At 39.2% G+C, this 25,255-nt stretch overlaps 1 protein-coding gene across 2 annotated transcripts in view; it reads left to right on the top strand.

Annotated features, from left to right (window-relative positions):
• Positions 1-1,729: 1,729 nt before the first annotated feature.
• LETM1 (leucine zipper and EF-hand containing transmembrane protein 1) overlaps positions 1,730-25,255 on the top strand; it is a 35,924-nt gene continuing 12,398 nt past the window's right edge. For both annotated transcript variants that reach the window (XM_075194186.1, XM_075194185.1), the window contains exons 1-8: positions 1,730-1,953; positions 13,302-13,357; positions 14,176-14,638; positions 18,894-19,037; positions 19,446-19,583; positions 20,945-21,148; positions 22,126-22,245; positions 22,886-23,017. In XM_075194186.1, coding sequence (XP_075050287.1) covers positions 1,861-1,953; positions 13,302-13,357; positions 14,176-14,638; positions 18,894-19,037; positions 19,446-19,583; positions 20,945-21,148; positions 22,126-22,245; positions 22,886-23,017 — 1,350 coding nt within the window. In that variant the 5' untranslated portion in view covers positions 1,730-1,860. The remainder of the gene's footprint in view (positions 1,954-13,301; positions 13,358-14,175; positions 14,639-18,893; positions 19,038-19,445; positions 19,584-20,944; positions 21,149-22,125; positions 22,246-22,885; positions 23,018-25,255) is intronic.

Genomic DNA, 25,255 nt, shown 5'->3' with positions numbered 1-25,255 from the left:
AATATCAGGATTTTCAAATGCAGGGCACATTCAGATATCAAGGTGATCAGTCTGATGGCATGAAAATTGAGAGTATGTGGCTATTGTAATTATATATTTCCTATTCCATATTAGACAGCCTTTAAAAGAAAGGAGCATGGCTACTAATGTAACATATTGCAGAATGTGGGAAAGATTACTTTCTTGAGTCATTGAACTATTCAAATCCACACACCAGTAGGACTTATGCCTCAGCATAATTACAGTTCAAATACCTGCTCCATTGGCCTTGTCGAAAGTACAATGGTCTCGGAATCCTCTTGTTATTCAGTCTGTGAAAGAAATCTCTAAACCAATAGCCACAATTAGGCTTCTTCACCTAAATAGAACATGGCTTTTGTGCTAAAATAATTGGTATTTCAGCTTTTTGAACCAATCCACATCATATGGTGCTAAAGGCAGTCTTTTTTTTATACATTAGTTAGAAGAGTATCTGAAATACAAACTCTATCTTCACAATAAACCCTATACTAACTACATCCTTTCAGTATAAAGTACCCCTGAGTCTGTTACAGGGCTTTCGTCCTGAAGTAACTTCTCCTTTCTACATTAATCAACAGATTATCGTATCTACCTTTTTTCCTCAACCACAGACATCTCAAGAAGAATTGTGGCACAAGCTAGACTTGGTTAGATGACTAAAGACCTACTTGGATGTTACAGAACAGTGGAGAAAAGCAGAATTTGTCATCCTTTCAGCAGACAAGAAGGGTCAAGCTGCCTCTTCACAGACCATTGCTAACTTGATTCTAAAGGTTATTGATCTGTCCTGCAAGGCCTTAGGAAAAGATCCTCCTTCAGAAATTAAAGACCATGTGACTATGGGAGTCGGTGGCTTTGTGAGCAGCATTTGCAAATGTTTCTCCCATGACAATTTGTAAGGCAGCGCTAGCTGAACTTCTAAGAACACTTTTATCATGCCTTACAAGAAGCTCCAATGGACCCTACTTTTGAGAAATAAATCTGAGAATCATTGTCATGAATAAACACTTTATTTTTGGCTTACCCACTTTTTAACGGTCAGCTAGTTATATGCCCAATATATGCTCCCATGATGAATACCAGGAAAATGGGAACTTGTGAGTAGAATATTGACTGTATATTTTCTTATCCTGGCATAAATAATGTTTATGTACAAATCAAATTATTGATATTAGAAGACAGGTGAAAAATCAAAGGACATTGTGTCATGGGAGAAATTAATCATAAAGGTACTGACAGAAGCCAACACATGATTTTTATAGGGGTGAAAATCAACTTTCCCTTTCACCAAAACAATCTGAATCATATTTTATGTATACACTCTGCTAAATTCTACATTTAGTATCAGAAGAAAGCATTAAAGACAAATCCTCTATAAGGAAGTTAGTGCAACTTCATATTTTGCTCAGTAAATCCTGTCTGGAGGGGAGATCCCAGGCACATATAGCCCCCTCCGTTTACTATGACTGATTGATCTGTAACAAGTATTTGCAAAGTCACAACCTTGCCTCCTGCCCATAATCAAGATGGACATTGACTTACATTACGAGCCCTTACATCACTCGCAGCTGTGCCAGTAAACAAGATGGCCACTGAGGTTGTAACGTATTGGCTTATCACTCGCCTCACAGCCAATAACCGGGAAGGACGCGGCGGTAGTTGTTAAGTCTGTCACGTGTCCTGACGTCATGTGGCCCCGCCCCCTCGCCGGCTGTAGGTTGTGCGCAGTCAGGAGATGAAGGAGGAGTGAGATCTGGCAAGGGACATGGGACAACATCCAGCCAAGATCCACCGCAGGGACTGAACTCTACACTGCGCCGCTCCACCCGTCCTGACAACATGGCTGCCCTGCTGGTGAGAGGCTGTATTCCGCGACCCTCCTGGACGGCCAGGACCCCTCATGTCTGGAGCAGAGGAGAAAGCGTCAAGGGTAAGAAACGGCTGTGTCATCCATACACACCATGTATATACACCATGTATATACACCATGTATATACACCATGTATATACACCATGTATATACACCATGTATATACACCATGTATATACACCATGTATATACACCATGTATATACACCATGTATATACACCTAGACATTACTGTGCAGGCCTGGAGATGCTCTTACAGCTCTCACACAGGCATGGCACTGTCCATGTATAATGTATGACACCCACACACACAGGCCTGGCACTACCCATACATGATATATACATCCACACCACACACACATGCCTGGCACTATCCATACATGATACATACATCCACACCACACACACAGGCCGGGCACTACCCATACATGATACATACATCCACACTACACACACAGGCCTGGCACTACCCATACATGATATATACATCCACACTACACACACAGGCCTGGCACTACCCATACATGATACATACATCCACACCACACACACAGGCCTGGCACTATCCATACATGATATATACATCCATACATCACACACAGAGGCCTGGCACTATCCATACATGATATGTACATACATCACACACAGAGGCCTGGCACTATCCATACATGATATATACATCCATACATCACACACAGAGGCCTGGCACTATCCATACATGATATATACATCCACACCTCCCATACACACCACAGGCCTGGCACCATCCGTACACCCCGCACGCACAGGCCTGGCACCATCCGTACACCCCGCACGCACAGGCCTGGCACCATCCGTACACCCCGCACGCACAGGCCTGGCACCATCCGTACACCCCGCACGCACAGGCCTGGCACCATCCGTACACCCCGCTAGTGTGATGTATGGACCATCCATACATCACATATACATCCATACCGCACACACAGAGCAGGGACTATCTGTACTTCCCATATACCTATTCTGCTAACATACAAGGCCATCATCAAACTTGCACCTACATACATCTCACCCACTTTATGGAATTCCCTCCCTCACATCACAAGACTTTCCTCTAGTCTTCAAACCTTCAAGCTTTCTATGAAAACCCACCTCTTCAGACAAGCTTATAATATTCCTCTACCACCCTCTTAATCTCCCTAGGTTACCCTATTACCACCCTCTACACAGCTAACACAAGACAACAACCCTCTGACCAACAGTTGTGTGACTGATCACACAGCCCACTAAATACTTGTAACCTTTGCATTCTATCAGGACAAATATTCAATATGATGTAGCATTTAACCATGTGGATCAAACCATTGTCTCATATATTGTAAGTTTGCGAGCAGGGCCTTCTTACCTCTACGTTTGCATGTATTACCTAGCATTATTTTATTACTGTTTTGGTCTCAATTGTAAAGCGATATGGAATCTGCTGGCGCTGTATAAATAAATGATGATGATGATACCTCCCGTATACCTCTATACTGCACGCCTGGAGGCTAGCAGGGTCTGTGCCTCGTGGCACGCCTGGAGGCTGATAGTCTACGCTTTGCGGCACGCAGTGGGCCGGGCAGCCTTTGTATGACACATGTAGACAGGGCTTTGAATAATCCAAACACAGCTGTAACAAAGCCAGCACTGCGTCATTTGGTTAAAATATTATTAAATTTATACATTAATAGATTGGATTATCCATACTTGCTAAGTAACAGCTATATAAATGTACTGCATTGATTATATATCCTAGAAAACTCAAAAATTAAAAATCCTCCTTGGTAATGACATTTCTGTAGCTGCTGTAACTTGTTTCAGTGCAAGTTATATAAATATTCCCATTAATTATCTCTTTGGTTCTGCTCCTAAAATTTATACACCTGGGCATATCAACAAGATATCGTGGAAGTAATAGTGCCCTCTCTTGGTAGTACCGTATATACTCGAGTATAAGCCGAGTTTTTCAGCACATTTTTTGTGCTGAAAAAGCCCCCCCTCGGCTTATACTCGAGTGAAGCTCCAGGACAATGAAAAATACCTGCTTGAGGTGGCCGGCGGCAGCAGAGTGAGGTGCCGTACTGAGCGCAATGCAGGCTGCAGCAGAGCGGGCAAGGTGGGTGGTGCATGTGGAGCCTGTGCAGAGTGACCTCTGACATCACGTCACACTGCGCAGAGCCACGTCGGGAACAGCTGAACTCAGACGCTCTCTGTACTACCTCCGTGGATTACCGTCTTCAGCGTGGAATTCGCGCTGTTGTTGGGGATCCCCTTTTCTGTCACCTAGGTTACATCTTAGGAGAACCGCTGGACTTCCCTTCCTCTTTGTGGACTATCAAATTTTATAAGGTTGGTTTGAGGCTGTTCTTACGGGACCTACTACATAGACTTGTTGTTAGCAGCTTTCCCGGGCTCAATCACGGAAGTAGCCATTGGATACATTATGCCATGCACTGGACATTGGTTTCTTTTATATATAAATTTTAACCTTGTGCCTTATTTATGTGGTAGCATTATCACAATTTTATCATAATTCAATTGCCTGTCTCATCTTTTGATTGTATTTATCCTCTTATGTTAAATTAAATGTCTGGTCAATTTTTATACATTTGTTTTTGCTATTTCTCACCAGTATATTAAAAATTGAGCGCTATCATTATTAAGATTCAGATGCAGTCTAATCCCAAAATCCCCTTGATTTATATTATTATTATTTATTTATTTATGAAATAGCAGCCATCTCGCTCTCTCCTTCATTAGTCTAGCAATCTCTCTTCTTTCAAGTAGCCCACATTACACTGTTACATTGTAGTGTGGGGAAGTGATATAGTGTGGGGAGGTAGCACAAGGATATAGGGCATGATTCAGACCTTATCGAGGGGCCAGCATTCAGTTAAGTTATCTATTTTTATTTTTGAAATTTACCAGTAGCTGCTGCATTTCCCACCCTAGGCTTATACTCGAGTCAATAAGTTTTTCCAGTTTTTTGTGGTAAAATTAGGTGCCTCGGCTTATATTCGGGTCGACTTATACTCGAGTATATACGGTATTTATTGAATTAGCTGGAAGAAATTGGACCTATCTATCCTTATCTCAAATAAAATATGCTACTTTAATATTAATATTGTAATCTTATGTAATGCCTAATTTTAATTAGTGTCTGGAAATGTATAATTTCCCTAGGATAAAGACACAGGGAGCTATGGTGTTACACCACAGCAGCCAGACTTTTGCTTTCATTTTTTTAAATTGCAATAGTGCAATGGCAGAATCTGGTTGCTGTGGTCATCACCTCTTAAAGGTACACTGACCTAAAAATGTTTTGTGTTTTAATTGTGCCTAGCACAAGGGATAGTATATATGCTTCACTTAATTTTGTTATTACTGCAGGCTATGAAATAATTTGGGGAGCTGTGTCTGCCACCTCATTGTCTGCTCTCTGCCACATTTTCAGACCTTTCTGTACCTGGTTACGCCTCCAACAACCTCATAAACTGCCTCCACTTATGTCAAACATATTGGGGGGGTATTCAATTGTCAGCGAGTTTTTTTTTTTATTTTTTTGACTGCGTTAATTAATTTTAGCGCTGTTTTTTTTTTAAAATCATTTTCGAGCGGGTTAACTTTACCCATGATTCAATTCCATTTTTCACGCTCATTTTTTTTTTTTTATGAAACAGTCCTCTTGCGCTCCAGTAGGTCTGTTATTAGTATAGGGTGTGAGAGAGGCAGCCGCGTTAAAAGCTATTCAATTGTTGTTTAACGCGGTGGGAAAAACGGGCAAATATGCTGTTTTATCTCGCACCTTTTTGGGGTGTGTTTAAAAATAAAAAAAACCTCTGAAAAGTATTTGAAATCATGTAATAATGTGGAAAAAAAAGTTAAACTTATGTTTATCACTAATGCCTAACTTGTGTAAGTTGATTTTCTTGTGAAAAAATGAAATAAAAAAAAAATCACAAACTAAATTATATTTATATATGTTTTATTGGTACAAATATGAATGTAGTAATGTGTTTTGACATGGTATAGATAATTCTATGGTAAAAAATAGTTCAATTAAAAAATATGCTAAAGAAAGTACTGTAATGTAGATACAATCAATGTGTAAAGCAATCTAATGTATGCAAAACCTTTTTTTGTGTTATACATGACTGCGTTAAAACTCCCCTAAAAACTCGCGAACACAATGTTTAACGCGCTGGGGCAGCGTACCCTCCTTTTCAATTGAATTCGCGCTGCGCTAACTAAAAACGGTCGGTATTGCAGTTAAAAACCCGCGGGAGATTTCTTTCTTTTTTTTTTTACTTTTTTGTTTTTAACCCTGGGGGGGGGGGGGGACCTGCGGACAATTGAATACCCCCCATTGTCTACCATTGGGTCATGCCTCCAAGCAACTAGGTTGTGAGAGGATTATCTCACATGTTGATTGAGGAGATGAAACAGTGAGCTGTGGCTGACTACTGAATGACCGCAAGATACTAGCTCTTCCATAAAAAACAGATAAAGTACTATAGTTACAAAGGTTGCAAAAGAGAGAGGTCCATTGAGTTAGACTGGTCATAAACTCTTAATTGCTTTGACCCAGAGGAAGACAAAACAAAACCCCAGGGTAACAGCTGTCAAATTGTCTTCACAAGGGGGTGGGTCTGGGCTAATTATAGCTACAAGAAAGACATCTAATCCACTCTTTTGTCATCACTGTCACATTGGAATGACCATTACAGTAAAGAAACTGAAAGTGAAACCTGTCTTCTATTCAAAATTGATGACCCCTTGTCCTTGGTACAAAAACTTAGAGAAATCATTGTGTCCCCATTCCCTCACCTCAAAGTAAAGTAGATTTTCTAATCTTTTTTTCCCTTTATTAAAGAACTTGATCATCTCTGAATTCTTCTATATCCTTCATACGCTGAAATTTCCAAAACAGCACTTCATATTCCAGATGTGGTCTGAGCTCGTACATTGTTTGTATCATGTGCGTTTAGTAAGTTTATTTGCCTTTGCAGCCACTGCCTGGCACTGAGTGCTGTTACTCATCTTTCCATCGCTTTTTCTTTCTAAGTGATTTTCCAGATGTTTTTTTTTCCATTTGTATTCCATTTAATGTGTAATTAGCATAGTTCTTACCACAGCCTAGCTACATAACCCTACATTAAGTTTCAGCTACCATGTCGTGGCTGACTACCATTTTTACTAAATCATTTTTAGTTACTATTTTGCTTTGTCACTAACCCTGCATAGCTTGGTGTTATCAGCAAATATAGACTTCTTACGTTCTATAGGCCTTCTACAAGGTCTTTAATAAAGATTTAAAGGGACATGACCCACTTCTGGTCTCTGTGATACACTGCTAATAACTTTAGCCCAGTCTGAATATGTTCCATTTATAACTACCCTTTACCTTCTATCCTTCAACAGTTCTCCACCCATGTACATACTTTTTGCACTAAACCTAGTACTCTCTTATGTACCAGACTGCTATGCAGCACAATACTGAACACTTTAGTAAAATACAAGTAATATATGTTGCACTACCAGCTTACAGTTGTAAATATATCATATTTGTTATGCATGGCTTTCAGAAAGCCTCGCCAACACTGTTATCAAATTGCTTTCTTATTTTTCAAAATTACATCCCTCATAATCCCTTTAAGTAATTTACGGATAATAGAAGTCAGACTCGCAGGTTCATCATTTTTGTTTTATCGTTTTTTGGTTCACCTTTGTATAGATTAGTACAACAGTCTGCTAGTACTGACTCATCCAATTCCTCGGTGAATAGAGACAAAATGCTTAAGATTAGTGTTTTTTTACCTATCTTCACCTATTAGTTATCTTTGCCCACCATTATCTGTTTTATTTTAGCTATCCTTACCAGTCCTTTTTTCAGCTTTATTCTTTGCTAACCTGATTTCAATGTTACATATTGCTACATTTCTTTCCATAATTCATTTTCAGTCTCTTCTAGTTACTTGTTAAGATGTTCCTTCCCTCTTATTACTGCTAATACGTTCTTATTTGATCATATTGGTTGCCTTTGGTTCTTAGAAACAGTGTTGCAATATGATATTTGCTTTCAACATTATTCAAACTATTTAATAAAAATTCCCATTTGGTCTGTGCTCTTATTGAAGAGCGCTCATTCCCTGTCTACAATCTGCGACGCTTCTCTGAGATGATTGAACTTTGCTCTTCTAAAATTCACAGGTTTTATTGAACCGCTACTGTGTTGTGATTGCTGTTCCTTAAATGCCCCCTCATCTGTACATCAGATACATGTGTTCTGTCTGATAGTACCACGTCCAGCAGCGATCTCGTTAGTTGTTCCTTCTCTTGTAGAAGGTAGTTGTCTTTTAAACGTATACTTCCTTTACCAAATCACTAGTTTCATTATCATCCATGAGGACCTCATTTTTCTTTGCTGCCCTTTCAGTTTGTAATGATCATATTTCGGTACAACCATTATTCTAACATACCCCAATCCGTTCTTTATTGGTTCTTTTTCTCAGTGTATATCTACCCATAAGGACTGCATAATTAAAAGTTTCAGGCATGCTTTGGCTGGACAGGTCTTGGTGCCTACATCTTATCTTTCCTATACCTCCTAAACCTGCTCTATCCTTCCACATTCATCGCCCAGTCATGTCACCGTGATACAACTGTATCATATCCTATAACATCATTCATTCTAGTTCACTTATTCTTGTATGGCATTGGTTGCCATATATTTTGATATTTCTATTCCCACTTCCCCATTGAATAAGCCCCGTTCCTTACCTACATTATATTGTTCACTGCTGCTTTCTTCCCCCAGTTCCTATTTTAAAATCTCTTCAAGCCATCTTCTCCCCCAGCACAGCTGCACCCTCCCCATTGAGGTGCAGTGGATCAGGACTAACCTCCTGGACAGTCTTCCCTCTATATATTCTTCTAACCATGACCCAGGATCCGGCTCTCCGTGCCCCTTCTCCCACCCAACCATAATCCATAATAATTGCTTGTGCAACGAAAACCCATATTACATTCAAAATATACTTTTTCTATTCCACACAATTTACTTTTAAGCTGTCATGTAACATCAAATGCCGTTTTCAGACATTACTAGTAAAATGAAGAACCTTGTACAGCTCAGGAACCTCGCTCGTTTTTCCACGTCAGGTGTGGTCTTCGTTAATAGCTAGAAGATTTCTACATACTTAGCCCTAATTATTTACAGCCATATAAGTCTAGAAAATAACTGAATTCTCTGCCATGGTAACACTTAAAATGTCAGAAGTGGAACAATACGTGGTAGAATTCGGGGTTCCAGTCAAAATTAAGGGGTGGAAAAATGGGGGACTTGGTGAAAGAGTTTCTGTACTGTTTTATCCTGTATGGTCTACTGTTTGTATTGTGTACAGCGCTGCGGAAATCTTGTGGAGTCTTATAAATTAAGGATGATGATAATGTGGATGTTTGCCCCGTGTTATCCAGCAGTTAAAGCACTTATAGGTAAAATATAGTAAATTGCATAGTAAAATATGCTCTTTGACATGGGGGAAAAAAAAGTATATGGCTGTATTACTATCCATAGTCCTACTGTTCTGTTATGCACTTTATTCTGAATGCAAGGACTGGGACATAATTTGGATTATTTAAAGAGCTACTTATGATATTTACATGTACGTGGAAGTCTCTGGTGCTTATCAGACATAAAGGTATTTGAGAGTTTATATATGAATTACCCCATGCACAGCAGACTTCCTGCCTATCAGCATCTCTAAATGATTTGATCACAGGGAGTAGACACATGTATCTCTGTTATCGGTATGTCTGAGAACAAACCAATGTAATTCAGATCTGATATTCGTGTTTTTAGGGAAGGGGAGGGGGGGATGTTGACTAGAGGAACCAATCCTTTTCTGACATCACACCGAGCAGTGTTGTACCAGTTTGTTTAAGAAGCTGCTTTGCTGAGTAATGGTAATTTGGTGTAAATACAAAACACCAGCTGAAGGAATGCAGCATTCAGGCAGATTACAGATTTCCTTTCAGATGGCAGCAAATTAGTTCAAATCTTTAACGCTAACAAACTACCAGGTAATCCACACAGATATAACCCCAGCACCACCACCCTAGTCCTCTGTGCTGGGGGGGAGAACAGTACTCCCTCAGAATCACTGGGCTATTACACAATTACATGGAAGCTGGTATAGACAGGTTTTCATTAGATTGTATTTCCATGACCTTGAGTAGGTGACTCACACAGCAACATGTTATTTTGTACTTGGAATAATAGTCAGATTTCTTTTATTTGTTCCTACTACTGAGTAATTGTACTAGGAGTGTTTAAAGTGTACCCACCATTAGTCTATAGGGGATTGATGAGCTGCATTCTCGTGAAAATTGGTTCTTTAAAAAAAAAATGGCAGCCTCCTGTGTGCATACATAACAGCCACACTTTAATACATATTAGTTCACCATCATTTTATTCATAGGTTCCCAATCTAGGTTTGATGCCCATTCATTCACAGACAAGACCCAGGAATATTATTTTTTTCCCCTCCTTTATAGCTAAGTGGGGCAAATAAAAATAACATGTATGTATTTTAGAGTGAACATGTAATGTTAAATTAACATGTAGTTTTTTTTTTCAGTATACCAAACTATACCATCCTAAGCATATGTTACAGAAATGCTCACTTTTAGTTATATTTGAGGTGTAAGTGTTTTAGCTTATTGCCTTCAGTTTATTTTTTTTATTTTTTTTAAAAAGACATGGTTGTGTTGAAGTTCTTCAGTTGATTACAATACGTTTTAATTCTTATTTTTATAAGGTATTTTCTGTAATTCTGTTGCCTTTTTTCCCCCATGAGATTTGAGTATCGCCTCTGCATGTGTCACGTCTGTGTTCTATAGGCAGTGCTTTTATGTATCTTTTAAATGCTAAATATTTTAATGAGTGTTTGGCTGTTTTTTATGTGTTCTTTAATATGATGCCCACATCCCATACCCTCCTCCCCCAATAATAATGTTCTAAAACTTATGTTCTTCTGTAAGCAATTTTACAATGCACTTCCTGTGATTTCTCAAGATGTAGAATAAAGGGATTTTTTTAAAAAATTTTTTGCTAATGCATCAAGGAAGTTTATTGGGATTAATATATCATTTTCATTGATCTTCGTTAGAGTAGTGGTTTTATTTATTCAGCAAGATAGATATATATTTAAAAAAAAAAAAGGTTTAAACTTGAGTAAAATGTTTTGAAAAATAAGTCTTGTATGCTGACATAATATAGTAGCAGGAGATGTTATTACAATGTATGCTGCCAGTTCTGTGACACCAGGAGAGGAAGCTGTGCAGTAGTTTCCTTGTGAGGCGGAACACAATGCAGAGAGAATGGATGGTTCCATTACAGGGAGGTTGAAACGGTTATGACTCCTGAGTTACTGACACTGGCTGTAGTGTAGACTCCAACTGACTTGTCTCTGTCCTACCTAGCGCCCTTTTGGTATTTCCTTTCTGGTGTAAACTGGTTATTGTTTGGTTCTGTGCTGTTATAACATGTACGTGTACTCCTTAAATGATTTTAGCCTCTTGTCTTTTAATCCCTAATGACTGGGAGGAGAGAGGGAGTGGTAAAGCTGCATAGGTCTGGCAGTCTCCTGGATAAGAAATGTTCTGTACAGTCTGCAGGCTCTGCTGAAAGTGATCTCTTCTGCTTCTAGGTTTAGATCTATTATAGCAGCTTTTTAGTAACTGACTGCAACCTCTTATATTATATTTATAATCCTGGTAATTATTTCGGTGTGTGGAGTAAGGAGAAGCTACAACGGATCTGGCAGCTTCCTGTTCCTGCTCACATCCAGTTCCACCAGCATTTTATAATGGCAAACAGTCTCAACTTTTGTGGGTTTTATACTAGAATCAGAGGAGCCTGTAGCATCCATGGCAGCCAGGATTGCTATGGGTAGCTTTTGTGCTATCCTTAGAGTGCATACACACTACGTGATTGGTCAGAAAACATTAAACACTACGACCAACCAAATGAAATGATGATCAGTGCTTTGGGACGACTTTAGATCATTGTGTCACTATACACACTCACACGATATCTGACCAAGCGGTCGGATGTCGGCTGATTAGAGGTTTTTCATGGAATCGGTGTGTTCCTAGCCTTTAGTGTTTGTAGCTCTTTCTTGTGAACAGACCAAATGAAAAAGTTTATTAATGTGAGTAATGTTTAATATTGTCTGTCTCAGTGTTTCCTACATCCGGTCCAGAAACGGCACGAACGGTGCATGTTTTCCAGATCTCCTTGCTAGGACACATTTTAGTGGTACTAATTATCACTTGTCGCTCTGTGCGACCTGGACACCTGCACTGTTAGGGGTCTCTGAGGACTGGATTTTGGGAAACGCTGGTCTAACCTTACCTTCAATGTCAGAACATATTTTCTCTTATCCGTTTTATAACGACAGAATAATATTTATCATCCTCTTTGGTTATTTGTATGGAGTCCCAACACTCCTCACCGACCAGACATTTACAAAGTATGCAAAATACAGACTGCACATAAAATAGGATTATAGATGAGGTTGGTGAAGGAGGTGCAGACGTGAGACAGTGGTACAGTGGGCCCTGCTTGTGAGTGCCTACAATTTAGAGGATGGGTGACATGATACATATCCAAGACATGACAGTATATTATCACATATAGGACTCACCATTTAAAGTACAAGGCCAAGTGCAATTGATAATATATAATAAGACACTGATTGATGCCTTCAGCTTTGAATTTATAAGAAGGAAGAGGGGTGACGGGAAAGGTGAGATTGAGGGTGATAGGTGTAATGGAGCAGAGGGTAGAGTAGGATGGAAGGGGCAGGAGACAACATATAGACTAGCAGGATTAGACATTTCTTGAAGATGCCTGCTCCAGTGGTACGAGAGGGCTCATTAGTTGTGGAGGGATTAATTATGAAATGTAGCTCACTATAACTTCTACGTGCCAGTCCTATAGTTCCTCATCCACTCACCTGTATACAGACCACAATATTCTCACCAGAGCGATCTGACACATTTTAATCTAACTCTCCCAACTGTACTTCCTTGTTGATATTGATATATATAATGACATTGTAAAAAGAGGAGAGAACTTGGTGTGGCTTCATCAGTTTCTACAGTCAGATGTACACACCATTAGTTATTGGCTTAACTGCATATGACTGTACGAATGCTGGTGGGATAATTGGGTGACCTGCGCTTCAGCTCACCATTAGTGTTTGTGCTTCTCTGATATTACAGGTTATAAAATTACTGTTACTTGTTTATAATTATTTTGATGTTTGTTTTCATCTAATCTGAGAATGGCATTAAAAAGCCTTTTGGTATTAACAGATTAGTCTTGTCTTTCTGCAGAACGTGCCTGTCTTGGTTGTACTTCTCTACGGTTGGTGAATCACAGGTAGGAATACTGCTGTCTGTCATGCCCTTAAAAACAGGTTAAACTGTATTATTCAACATGTAACACGTGAGCCCATAGGATGGATTGTGTTTACCAAGTACACCCTAAATTGTCTAGAATTACTCTAAAATTGTTATGAAAGTCTCTCAAATCCCACCCCACAAATTTAATAGGTTACTATTAAATCTGTGATTTCAAAGCCACTGGGGGGTTTCATAGGTAAATGAACACTTGAATAACACATTATAATGAGAACATTATCTGTACTCAATCAAATGGCCTCCTACTGTGTCTCTTACTTTACAATAACAGGCTTTTGAAATGAATGGTTAACATCATCATCTTTTTATATAGCGCCACTAATTCCGCAGCGCTGTACAGAGAACTCACTCACATCAGTCCCTGCCCCATTGGAGCTTACAATCTAAACACACACATACACCGAGAGAAACTAAGGGCAACTTAATAGCGGCCAATTAACCTGTGTTTTTGGAGTGTGGGAGAAACTTGAGCACCCGGAGGAAACCCACGCAAACACTGGGAGAACATACAAACTCCACACAGATAAGGCCATGGTCGGGAATTGAACTCATAACCCCAGTGCTGTGAGGCAGAAGTGCTAACCACTGAGCCACCGTAGAAGGAAGACCATTATTGAATTGGAAATTAGATGGTTTCAAGTTCTCAAGGCGTGTGTGTGTGTATATGTAAATATGTGTGTATATATATATATATATTTAATCATGATATTGCTCTATGCTAAACAGTTATATCTTCATTAATTTTCTAAATGATGTCTTTTTTTATTTTCTAAATAGAAGTTCACATTTTCGAAGTTGCACTGCTGCCCATCCTGTTTACATTTCACTAGGAGACGGGGGTAACGGGTTTTCATGGACTAACAGACCTGAAAGAGCCTATTTTAAAGTCCACAATTCATCGCCAACATGGAGGGTTCTCTCCGGCAGCGGCAGTTTAGGAGCCCAGTGCTTGTCGGTCAGAGGTTTGCACTCTACAAGACCCCTTTTGGACGACTCCGTGGTAGAAAAATCACTGAAATCTTTGAAGGACAAAAATAAAAAGCTTGAAGAGGGAGGTCCTGTTTATAGTCCAAATACAGAGGTGGAGACTGTAAAGAAGTCTATAGGGCAGAGAGTCATGGACGAGTTGAAGCACTATTACCATGGGTTCCGTCTTCTCTGGACCGATACCGTAATAGGAGCAAGAATGCTGTGGCGAATACTCAATGGGGCCGCGTTATCTCGACGGGAAAGGAGACAGGTAAGGGAATAACAGTTTACACCTCTGGGCATGGGGAGAATTGTGCAATTCAGCTACATTTGTAAAATTGATGAGGAAAGTAGTTGTTTGGACCATTTTGCTGATAGAGAACATTTAGAAAAAATTCCCACGTGATGCACTTTTTTTTTTTTGTACTTTTTTTTTATTCCAACAGTGAAAATGGTGAACAAAATGACAGCGTGCGAGAGCAGAACTCTTCATTACACATTGTTCCCAACAGCTGAGATTCCACGATGGAGCTTTATTAAGATATTAGTCGGACTACTAAAAATACTCCATTGAGCTCGCCATGTGATTGCCCCTTCTCGGGATTTTCCCTTTACAACAAGCCTGGACAAATTAATCTGTAAGGAGCCAGGTCCAAAAGATAGGAGCCAGCTATCTTGTAACTGTTTTTAAGCCTTTCAAAAACTTTGTGTCATGTTACACATCAATCTGTTCTCCATTATTATCCTCTCTGGCTCCGCTCGCCTTGGCAGTGCACTCGGGCTGTTTTTAGGTTTTTACTGGTATTAAAGACCCGTGAACATTTCCCTAAAGAGGCTGTATAAAATGATTCCCTGTCCCTCTGAGCATGGTAAGGCGATCATCATCATCAACATTTATTTATATAGCAGCAGCAAATTCCGTAGCGCTTTACAATTGGAATTAAAACACTTCTTCCAGACACCCGCTGCCAAAGTGGGAATCCCTCACTCCCTTGGCCCGCAAAGGTGAGGAGTGTCTGTAGCCAACTGAGGCAACTACACCCACCCCTTCACAATAGGAATAGTGTTTATGGGATGATGTGTAGTGGTAGGCTTTGCCCACTTGGTCTGCAGGGTCTCCCACATGCTTAAGACCTGGGCTTTTGTTGAAGGTTTTGTTGACTGTTTCTCCCATCTCTGACACAAAAGACTAACTCTGTCAGAGTTACCATAGGTCTCTAAGTGGTCTCTCTATGGTATGTCTTTGAAATATCCTTATATCCATCCCCTGGTGCTTTTTAAAACCTTCTTGGATTTGCTTTGAATGTTATTTGATCTTCATGATGAAGCTTGTGTTTGGAAATGCATTACCCAACCACTGTATATCTTTTTAAACCAATTCAAATGTACATAGATCGAGCCCAATTAATTATCTGTGAAGACAGTTGGTATTATGATTGTGATTTGAAGCAATTATTATATATATTTTTTTATTATTATATGTAATTGAGAAAAAGCTTTACAGCTATTGGATAAAATGTGACAAGTGCCAAAACGGATCAGAGTCTTGTGCCCATTACCTTTTTACACCCCCAACACAGATTTGAACAGTTAGGAAAGTTTGTCTTGTTGTTAAGTTGTGTGTATATACCTCCAGTGTTCCAGTGTTTTTCAAGTCATTTTTTATTCTGTACTTGGTTGCATTCAGTAGGGGATGTAACTTGCCGTTGTCTGGGTGATTTCTTGGAAAGAGCCATGTGATGTATTTTTGTTTAATGTGATTTAAAATACATCATATATTTAGATTGAATGCGACAAAATAGCCAAAAACAATTTTATTATTTGTGGTTTAGTCAATTGCTCAGATCCAAGAGCCAAACAGAAGCTTCAACCATTGAGTTCTATAGACAATGTCAAAGTTTACATTGTCACTTTATTTTATTGAACGCACAGTGTAAATAAATCCTTACTATCCCTGAGAAATTACAGTTTGTTTGAATGTATTGTGGCCTTCAAGTATGTAGCTGTGATATAGCTCAACCTGGTCTTAAAATATTATTTGTTTTATAACTTCAGCAAAGGTTTAAAGTCCAGTCTTCACGTAATCTTTCAGAAAGATCACTATTGTTATGGACAAAACATGTTAGTGAACTCTTAAAAACTGTTCCACAAAATAGTTTCACCCCTTATGCATTTGGTTGAAAAATGTTGCACGTTTTGGATGTGTAACCGGTGTCTGTGTAACTAAGCAAGGTGTCCATATATTGATGGGTCATGCACCTTGTGCTGGACAAAGATGTCTGTCTGGATGCTTCCTGTGCTAGTTTACCTGCGTTTTCAAGGCCAGATCTATTCAGTGGTCCAGGTTCACATCAAACCATGCACAAGTAACCTGGAATCTTCTCCATGAAGCTGACAATCTGATGGCCGTAACAGGGGGCGTTTATCAAATCAGTCTTAAAAGGAAATGATTTGTAGCTCTAGCACCTATATGTGCATGCTATTTGTAAGCCCTGAATGCTCATTCCTTGTGCTGCCTTCATCCTCTGAGAAAAAGGAAGTAGATTCATGGTGTCGCTGGAGGTGGGGCTTAGCGCCATGTTCCCTTGTGATTAGATCTGTAGACTTTTTTCTTTTTTTTTTCAATAACTTTATGGCAGCACATATTTTGCACACATTCCTGTGTCCCATTATTTCTTCCTCACACACACACACAAATATGACCATTATTTGGCAGTTTTGAGCACTGTTAACACTAGAATTCTCTGTATCTCTCCTGGTTACTACAGATCATACACATGGCAGGCAGCATTTCAGCTGTATTAGTGCACAGTAATCCGGTTCTATTATTTACATATACTGTCTCTGTCTATAGAGAGACCTCTCCAGAGCGCTCGGTCACAATGACTGTCAGTCATTTGTTGGTTTAAATGTGTGTTCTCTGGGGCAGCATTGTGTAGTTATATCAGCTGGTCCTCTCTGTAGGTGCTTCTACCTAAATGTATGCGTTATATAACGGAAAGCACTATTACTGCATTGTGCCCTACTTGTGGCACAGGCTGTTTGTTTTTATCTTAGAATAAACCTGATATATATATATATATATATATATATATATATATATATATATATATATATATATATATATATATATATTTATTTAGGGAGAGATCTCACTTAATCTGTAAGGCAGGTAATCAGTAAAGGGCCTAAGAGTTAGGATTAGATTACAAGTAATAATTACACTGATCTGACTTAATGTTATCCTGAGCCAAATTGCCTCATTCTTTTCAATTTCTGCAACGTTTTGACTTATAAGCTTCTGTAAACAAGAACATGCCGTACGAACATTGTCTGTTTCTCCTCCTTGATTTCCATGGTTATGGTATAAATATGCACAATAGCAATGTAAGAATGTGTTTACATGCTGGGGCACTGTATAATATAAATGACTTCTCATAGTTCATTATTAAGGGTGCGGATCATTGTCTAATGCTACAGTTTTCCAAACCTCTTAAGAATATTTGGAAGCTTGAAGTATTACAAGTAGTTGCAGAACATGTACATTCAGCGGTTACATTCTCATGAGGTTATTCTGTTATCTCCCCTCACCATGTGGTAGAGTCCTGGCTAATGATGGTGGCTTATAACCATATTATGAAATGGTCACTCCATTCTGTGCACGTAGAATGCAGTTGTGGTCAGTACATTTTCTGTTCAGTCTCGTCACCAACCTCTGATGAAATGGAAACTGTCCAAGCTATGTAGTTCCTGAGCTGGGATCAAGGGCTGCACTAAATGAAAAACAAGTTGTCGATATATCTTAATTAGATAAATTCCCATTCGTTTAGATACATTAATATATTTTGAAAATTTTGAGTCCGTCATTTCTTGAAGTTGACAAAGAAAGTTAATTGTTGGGCTTCTATTTATGCAAAATTCACCAATGTAATCATTGTGATTCTAAAGTCATTTATTCTTTAAGCACTCATAGAAAAGTTGGTGTATTGACATTGAATAAATAACTTTCCACAGTACCAAGTCCTGCAAGTGCTTCCACAGTCACAATTTGTGAACTTGTCCATTATCAGATGCAACCCAGGTGGTTCACGAATGCTCTCCATTTCATCATCATCATTTATTTATATAGCGCCACTAATTCCGCAGCGCTCTCACATCAGTCCCTTCCCCATTGAAGCTTACAGTCTAAATCCCCTAACATACACACAGACACCGACCAAGAAAGACTAAGGTCAATTTAATAGCAGCCAAATAACCTACTAGTATGTTTTTGGAGTGTGGGAGGAAACCGGAGCACCCGGAGGAAACCCACGCAAACATGGGGAGAACATACAAACTCCACACAGATAAGGCCATGGTTTGGAATTGAACTCATGACCCCAGTTGCGGTGAGGCAGAAGTGCTAACCACTAAGCCACCATGCTGCCCACACGAACCAGTTAATGAGTGTCTTCAGGCAGGTTACCTCTCACCAGACCTATGGTGGTCATCCATACCTTCTGGCTAACCCTGCTTGTCTCTTGCAGTTCCTGAGGATATGCGCTGACGTCTTCCGTCTGGTTCCCTTCCTCGTCTTCATCATTGTCCCGTTCATGGAGTTCCTCCTCCCAGTCGCATTGAAGCTGTTTCCAAATATGCTGCCTTCCACATTTGAGACCACTTCAAAGAAGGTGACCATGAGATCTGGGTGACTGTTTGGTCATGATGTACTAATTTATTTGCTTACATATATGTTAGGGCTTATCTTTCTGTATATAACATTGGCAATTTAGCCACTAGGGGCAGTGTTGCAGTACAGTATATTGACAGCATATAAATTAAGTTTTATAGTGTTGTAGCTCCCATTCATCACTGGTGGATCCAGAGGGGGGGGGGAGGGGCAATCCTAGCTCCCTAGCAACAATCTTCATACCTTAAAATTGCTGCTGAGAGGTCTGATCATTTGGAAGGAAGGGGTGGGCCCAACCAATCGGCATGAGAGGGGCGTGGCTTTGTAAAATCATTATTCAATCTCTTTAGCCGTCCATTTTTTTACGGATTTGACATTTATAGTAACCACGTTGTTCTGTAACCACTAGGAGGAGAGGTTGAAGAAAGAGCTGAGAGTAAAACTTGAGTTGGCCAAGTTCCTGCAGGACACCATTGAGGAGTTGGCGTTAAGGAACAAAGCTGCCAAAGGAGACGTGACAACGGAGTTTTCTACATTTTTCCAAAAGGTAAATACTTCCTCCACTGTTTTGTTGCTGGTGTTGACCAGATTCATATAGAGTATCCAATAAATGCGTTAAATCTCTGCTCATAAAGATAACCTTCTTTATTAGGAACATGTTTTAAATGTTGTGAGGTACAAGAAAAGTAAAGGCTAAGACAGTCGTGTATCATTATACACCTTGTAGCATTTACTAAAGTATGTTACAACAGGAACCAATTCTATCCATTCCTACTGCTGTCCTGGTATTGAGGCTCAGAAGGTATCCTCCCAAGGAGCCTGATAGTGGGGTTAATAAAAAAAAAAAAAGTGACAAGTATAAAACCTCATAAATCAGCATACCATATCTGGCTATAAACATATCACAACATGGTAGACAGTAGGTGTCACGGGATACTGGGTGTAAACAAAGTCACGAGATAATTGCAAAATTTGTCTGTAACCGGTAAGCTGATATACAATAAACATGTCCTGCTGCAAAATAGCTATACACACTCTCTATCAGAAATAGACTTTTATTATTTTGTCTTTTTGCTTATTAGAGTGTAGATACCATTCCTATGGCGAAAAGTTCCTTAAGCATGGTACAAATATGTCCACGTAGTGAGTCAATAAAAATAATTCTTGTAAAGTTCGAGAAGTGCCCATACAGAATGATCGCCCTACTTACAGATTAGTTAGTAGGGCGATCATTCTCACCCGCAGATTGTTTGTGTTTTTCCATCCGCCTCTGCTTTTTGTTGGCAATCTCTATGGACGCTTCTCGGACTTTACAAGAATTATTTATATTTTTATTGACTCACTCCGTGGACATATTTGTACCATGCTTAAGGGACTTTTCACCATACTCTCTCAGGAAGCGCAGACACCTTTATCTTTCTTACATTACAGAAGGTATCCTGCTTTGACTTGTAACAGACTCCGATCAGAAGAGTGATCTTTGGAAGACACAGTTTCCTCCTTTATTTATGAAACATCATTTCCAATATTGTTGTTTCTGGCATTTGTTGGTAGAATATTTTTATATACAGCGACTTGTTATTTAGATATTGTGCTTTAACATATGACTAGTGTTGTGTCTGTCATATAGAGATAAAGGGAACGATGTTTTTACAAGCTGTTATTTTTTTATTTATTTTGTCTAATGTTACATTAAAGTGTGACTTGGATTGGTTTACAGTGCAAATTAGACCGTCTCTGCTATTGTCTCAATGTTTCCCTTTCTAGTGAAACTACTAAGCATCCGTCCTGGTGGTATTGAGTCCTAGTTATTTCACCAATTGATCCTATAAAGATAAAATGTGCCAGGACACAGCCACCTATCTCTACAGTGCAGATGTCAGTGATATATATGTTGTTTACTTACAGATCCGTAACTCTGGGGAAAGGCCCAGTAATGAGGAGATTGTCCGCTTCTCCAAGCTGTTTGAGGATGAGCTGACCCTGGACAACCTGACCAGACCTCAGCTGGTGGCTCTGTGTAAGCTCCTGGAACTTCAATCAATTGGGACTAATAACTTCCTTCGCTTTCAACTCACGATGAAGCTCAGGTCCATTAAGGCAGATGACAAAGTAAATAGTCTCTTCCTATATATTATAGTTTTAGTAGACGTATTTCTAGAAAGTGGTTGTAGGAGTAAGGAAACCACTAAGCATTTAGACACTAATCTCATCGCAGGTAGCAGTTTTTTTGTTTTGTTTTTAAACCATTTAACGAACGAGTGGGCGAAATTGGATTCCATTAGGCAGTGATCTGGTTGGTAGAGTGCGATGTGTAGTGAAAACCAAAGAAGGCGCACACTAAACTTTGTCCAAGGCAAGCTTCCTCCTGTCCTCAGAGAGCTGTGACGTGCAGAGGAAACCATCTAGGGAGCGTACAATATACTCCGACAGACTGAATTCACTTGGTTCCCTGGCCAACTTCTTCTGCAGGTCACAACTGTACTGCTTCATGGGCCGGAGGAAGCTTGCCTGGGGGAGAGCATAGCACATAAAGGATATGCTGAATAACATGTTCTCTTCCAGGGCGAACAGAGTACATAGGGCACTATGTAGAAAACAAAAAAAACATAATACGATAAAGATAAATGTGGTCTAAAGGGATGGGAAGAACATACAAACTTCTCACAGATAAGGCCATGGTCGGGAACTCGTGACCCCAGTGCTGTAAGTCAAAAGTGCTAACCACTTAGCCACCTATTCTGTGGTTGCTAATCTAGCTCCTGTTTGTATTTGACATCCCTCGCCCACTGAACATGACTTGTTTTGTATTTTACAAAACCACATATGCAGTGGGCAGAACATTGAATGCAGCTAGGATCATCCTTAATGCTGCACTTATATACAGCTGCTGGCTTCTCACAGACTCGTGGGAGGGGCAGGATTGTGTATATTTTACTACCACAGGCAGTGTATAATTAGACTTATATTATGGGAAGCCCATCAATTATTTTTATGACTGATGTTTGGTAAATCTTTATGCTTTCCGGCTGCATGCTTCTATGTGCACTTGTGGTAATACAGAACACTACTTTCTCTTTGTACAACAGCTGATTTCCGATGAAGGAGTGGATACGTTGAATGTAAAAGAACTGCAAGCGGCATGTCGCGCCAGGGGAATGAGGGCGCTTGGCGTCACTGAGGAACGGTTAAGAGAACAACTGAAACAGGTCAGAAACTTCCCAACCATCTGTCAAAGAACACGTATGATGGTCTTAATAATGGTCAAATGTCTTAGTCTACATTTTCTTGTGATCACTTTGTAGCAGCGAAAGAGGTTGTCAATAAAGCTTTATTGAAGAGGATTTAATAGATTGTAATACCTTGGTGTGAGCTGCATCCTTACAGCAGCAGCAATAATCTGATTGCAAAATGTAACAGGGAGCGTGATCCTGGTTGTACCCCCACATATGACGGGGAGGAGAGTTATTATATTAAGGGGCGTTAGGGGTGTCAAAAATGAACAACCCTTTTCGATTAAGATAACATACCATTGTAATAGGCTTGTGCAACACAGTCGGCCCATGTGATACGATAATTCCCAGCATCCTCTGCCAGCAAGAGGTCTATTGAATCTTGTTTGTATCTGGAGGTACATTTGGGTTAATGTTTTAATAATGGGTTAATATTTTCTCAAAATATGTTAAAGTAAACTGGTTTTAAAGTGTACAATGTAGAAATAGGATTCTCTAACACCAAGTTGTCAATTCATCAGTTTGTGTATATTGTATATTTATCACCAGTTTATGTGTATGTTGAACAAGTTGTTTTTCAGACAAGATAACTTGCGTTCCCCCTTTTCTGTTTCAGTGGCTGGAGCTGCACTTGACTCAGGAAATACCCACATCATTACTGCTGTTGTCCAGAGCGTTGTATCTGCCTGACACTCTGTCACCAGCTGATCAGCTCACAACAACCCTACAGACATTACCTGAGAGCGTGGTATGTATTAATCTGCGTTCCAGCACTTGTGGGATTAGTGTGCTAAAGGAAAGGTCCCTCCGTGTGGAGAACTTGGTATTTTTTTATATTGAAATGTAAAAGACCCCCCGTGGCAGTACATAGGTCCCCATATCCATATCACTCTCCCTCTGAATAAGAATGGAAGAGAATTTTTACTTGGTTCATGTTAAGTGCATTATTTGGAATGAATCTAGTTGTGTTTTTAAATAACATAAATCACTGTGGTAAGCTATAAGAAGAATGTTGGTATTTATCATTTTCCTTGATTTGTTTCTTCAGGCTGCTGTTAATGATTTATAATTCTGCAGTGTCCTGTAACTACCATGGCAACTACAGTCACAGGGCACATCACGTAGTGAGCAGAGAAGCTTTGGAAGGCCTCTCTGAGCTTGGTCTGCACCCTGTACTGTAACATTCTCCCCCCTCTGCCTTCACACAACATGCTGTGAGCCTGTCTCGTTGTAATACTCGGAGTTGGACAAGGATAGACTAGATAGCTCTAAACTTGGTGTTAGTGCTGTCTGCTAATAACTATTACAATTTAATATGACTTAGTTTAGAGGAATGCCTTTTAGATATCTATCTAGTCTATCATTGTCCAACTCCGAGTTAGATTCTGGAAGGTAGTTGGCAATTCACCCTCGTCACTGCAATTAATTTATTTGGCAGGATTTTACAACAGTCCATCATATTCGGGACTGAATGCTAGATACCAGGAATAATAATTGTTTGATATATGGGGATATCTTTCCCCCAAGGGACAATATATAAAGATTAAATAGAAATCTGTTATTGATTTTTTTTTTTGGTTAAAATATGACAATTTAAAATCAGAAATTCACATGGAAATAGCTATCTTGAGTAGTTACTGGAGTACTATATTAAGTAACCTACCAGGTATTCCATTTTAGAAAGTGGGGACATGAATTAATAAACACCCCTATATCTATATAACAGATTAATCACCATACACAGCATTTTTTTATAATCACTTTATTGCACTTTTTCACTTTAAATTTTGCTGCTTTTTTTAAATATTTTATTTATCAATAAGTTATGTTTTAATCAATATTGTGGTTTCATGTATAAAGGAGATATATTCAATGTATAAACCACATAGTGCACTATTAAATCCAGCTCTTTATTCTCTTTCTTCTTGTCTGTGTAACTTGCAGCCATACTTTGTAATCTCCAGAGAAATTTTAAAAAGGAAATAGTGATTTATTAGATATCGAGATGTATGTTTAGAAGGTGTCTAACTTGCTATCTAAAGAAGAAGAAAAAGTGGTATTGCTGCTTTAAATGGCCCTGCTATGAAATTAGCGACAGTATTTAAATCTTTTATTTCTCATAAGACTGAGTGTTTCTTACAGTATTCAACCTTTTAAAAACAGTCTGTTCCCCATTTCTTTAGAAATAAGAATAAACATGTAGAAGTATCTAATATTTTCTGAGTGAACCTTACTTGGTTACCACCAAACCCTACAGGATGGTATAGGTGTGGTACATCCTGCGTTACTTGTACAGTTTTGACACATAGGAGGTGTGAATATCGATTATCACTGTTTATGATGGTTTTATTAGGTGTCATGCTAGTTACGTTATGTACTTATCAGTATGTAAATGGAAGCCGCAGTACATAGGCCGAGCGGCACTCAATTAAGAACTAGTTCTAGTGACTAGAACCATTATTAATTTAGACTGTAAGCCCCAATGGGGCAGGGACAGATGTGAGTGAGTTCTCTGTACAGCGCTGCAGAATCAGTGGCGCTATATAAATAAATGGTGATGATGATTATTAAGACTACACATAGTGTATCCAGACATAGTGGCTGTATCACAGGTATTAAACACCTAAATTAAATGGCTGGAGGTAGTTAAATGTTCTATAACCCGTGTTGCAGATCGTCCTATTGGATCTATATGTAAGATCTGACTCCAGAAGGTGTCAATAATGACATAAATATAATCAAACTTGAGATTTATCACACTATTTCTTGTGGGGTTATTTTTTTTTTCTCCATCATGCTTATCTTATGTAATACTTGTTTTTGTAATATTGGGACATCGATATAGATATATAAATCTGGTTTATAAAACCATATTCAAATTAATTTTTGGTTCTCCACCTTCAAGAGGCTTACATGTGTTCTCTTGCTACATTTACTAAAGACATTGCTTTAGCTATCATCTCTTCAGCAGCAGCTATTTATATAG

The sequence above is a fragment of the Mixophyes fleayi genome, chromosome 1, assembly GCF_038048845.1.
Source record: "Mixophyes fleayi isolate aMixFle1 chromosome 1, aMixFle1.hap1, whole genome shotgun sequence".
Classification (NCBI taxonomy): domain Eukaryota; kingdom Metazoa; phylum Chordata; class Amphibia; order Anura; family Limnodynastidae; genus Mixophyes; species Mixophyes fleayi.
This window is presented reverse-complemented; position numbering and strand designations above follow the sequence as displayed.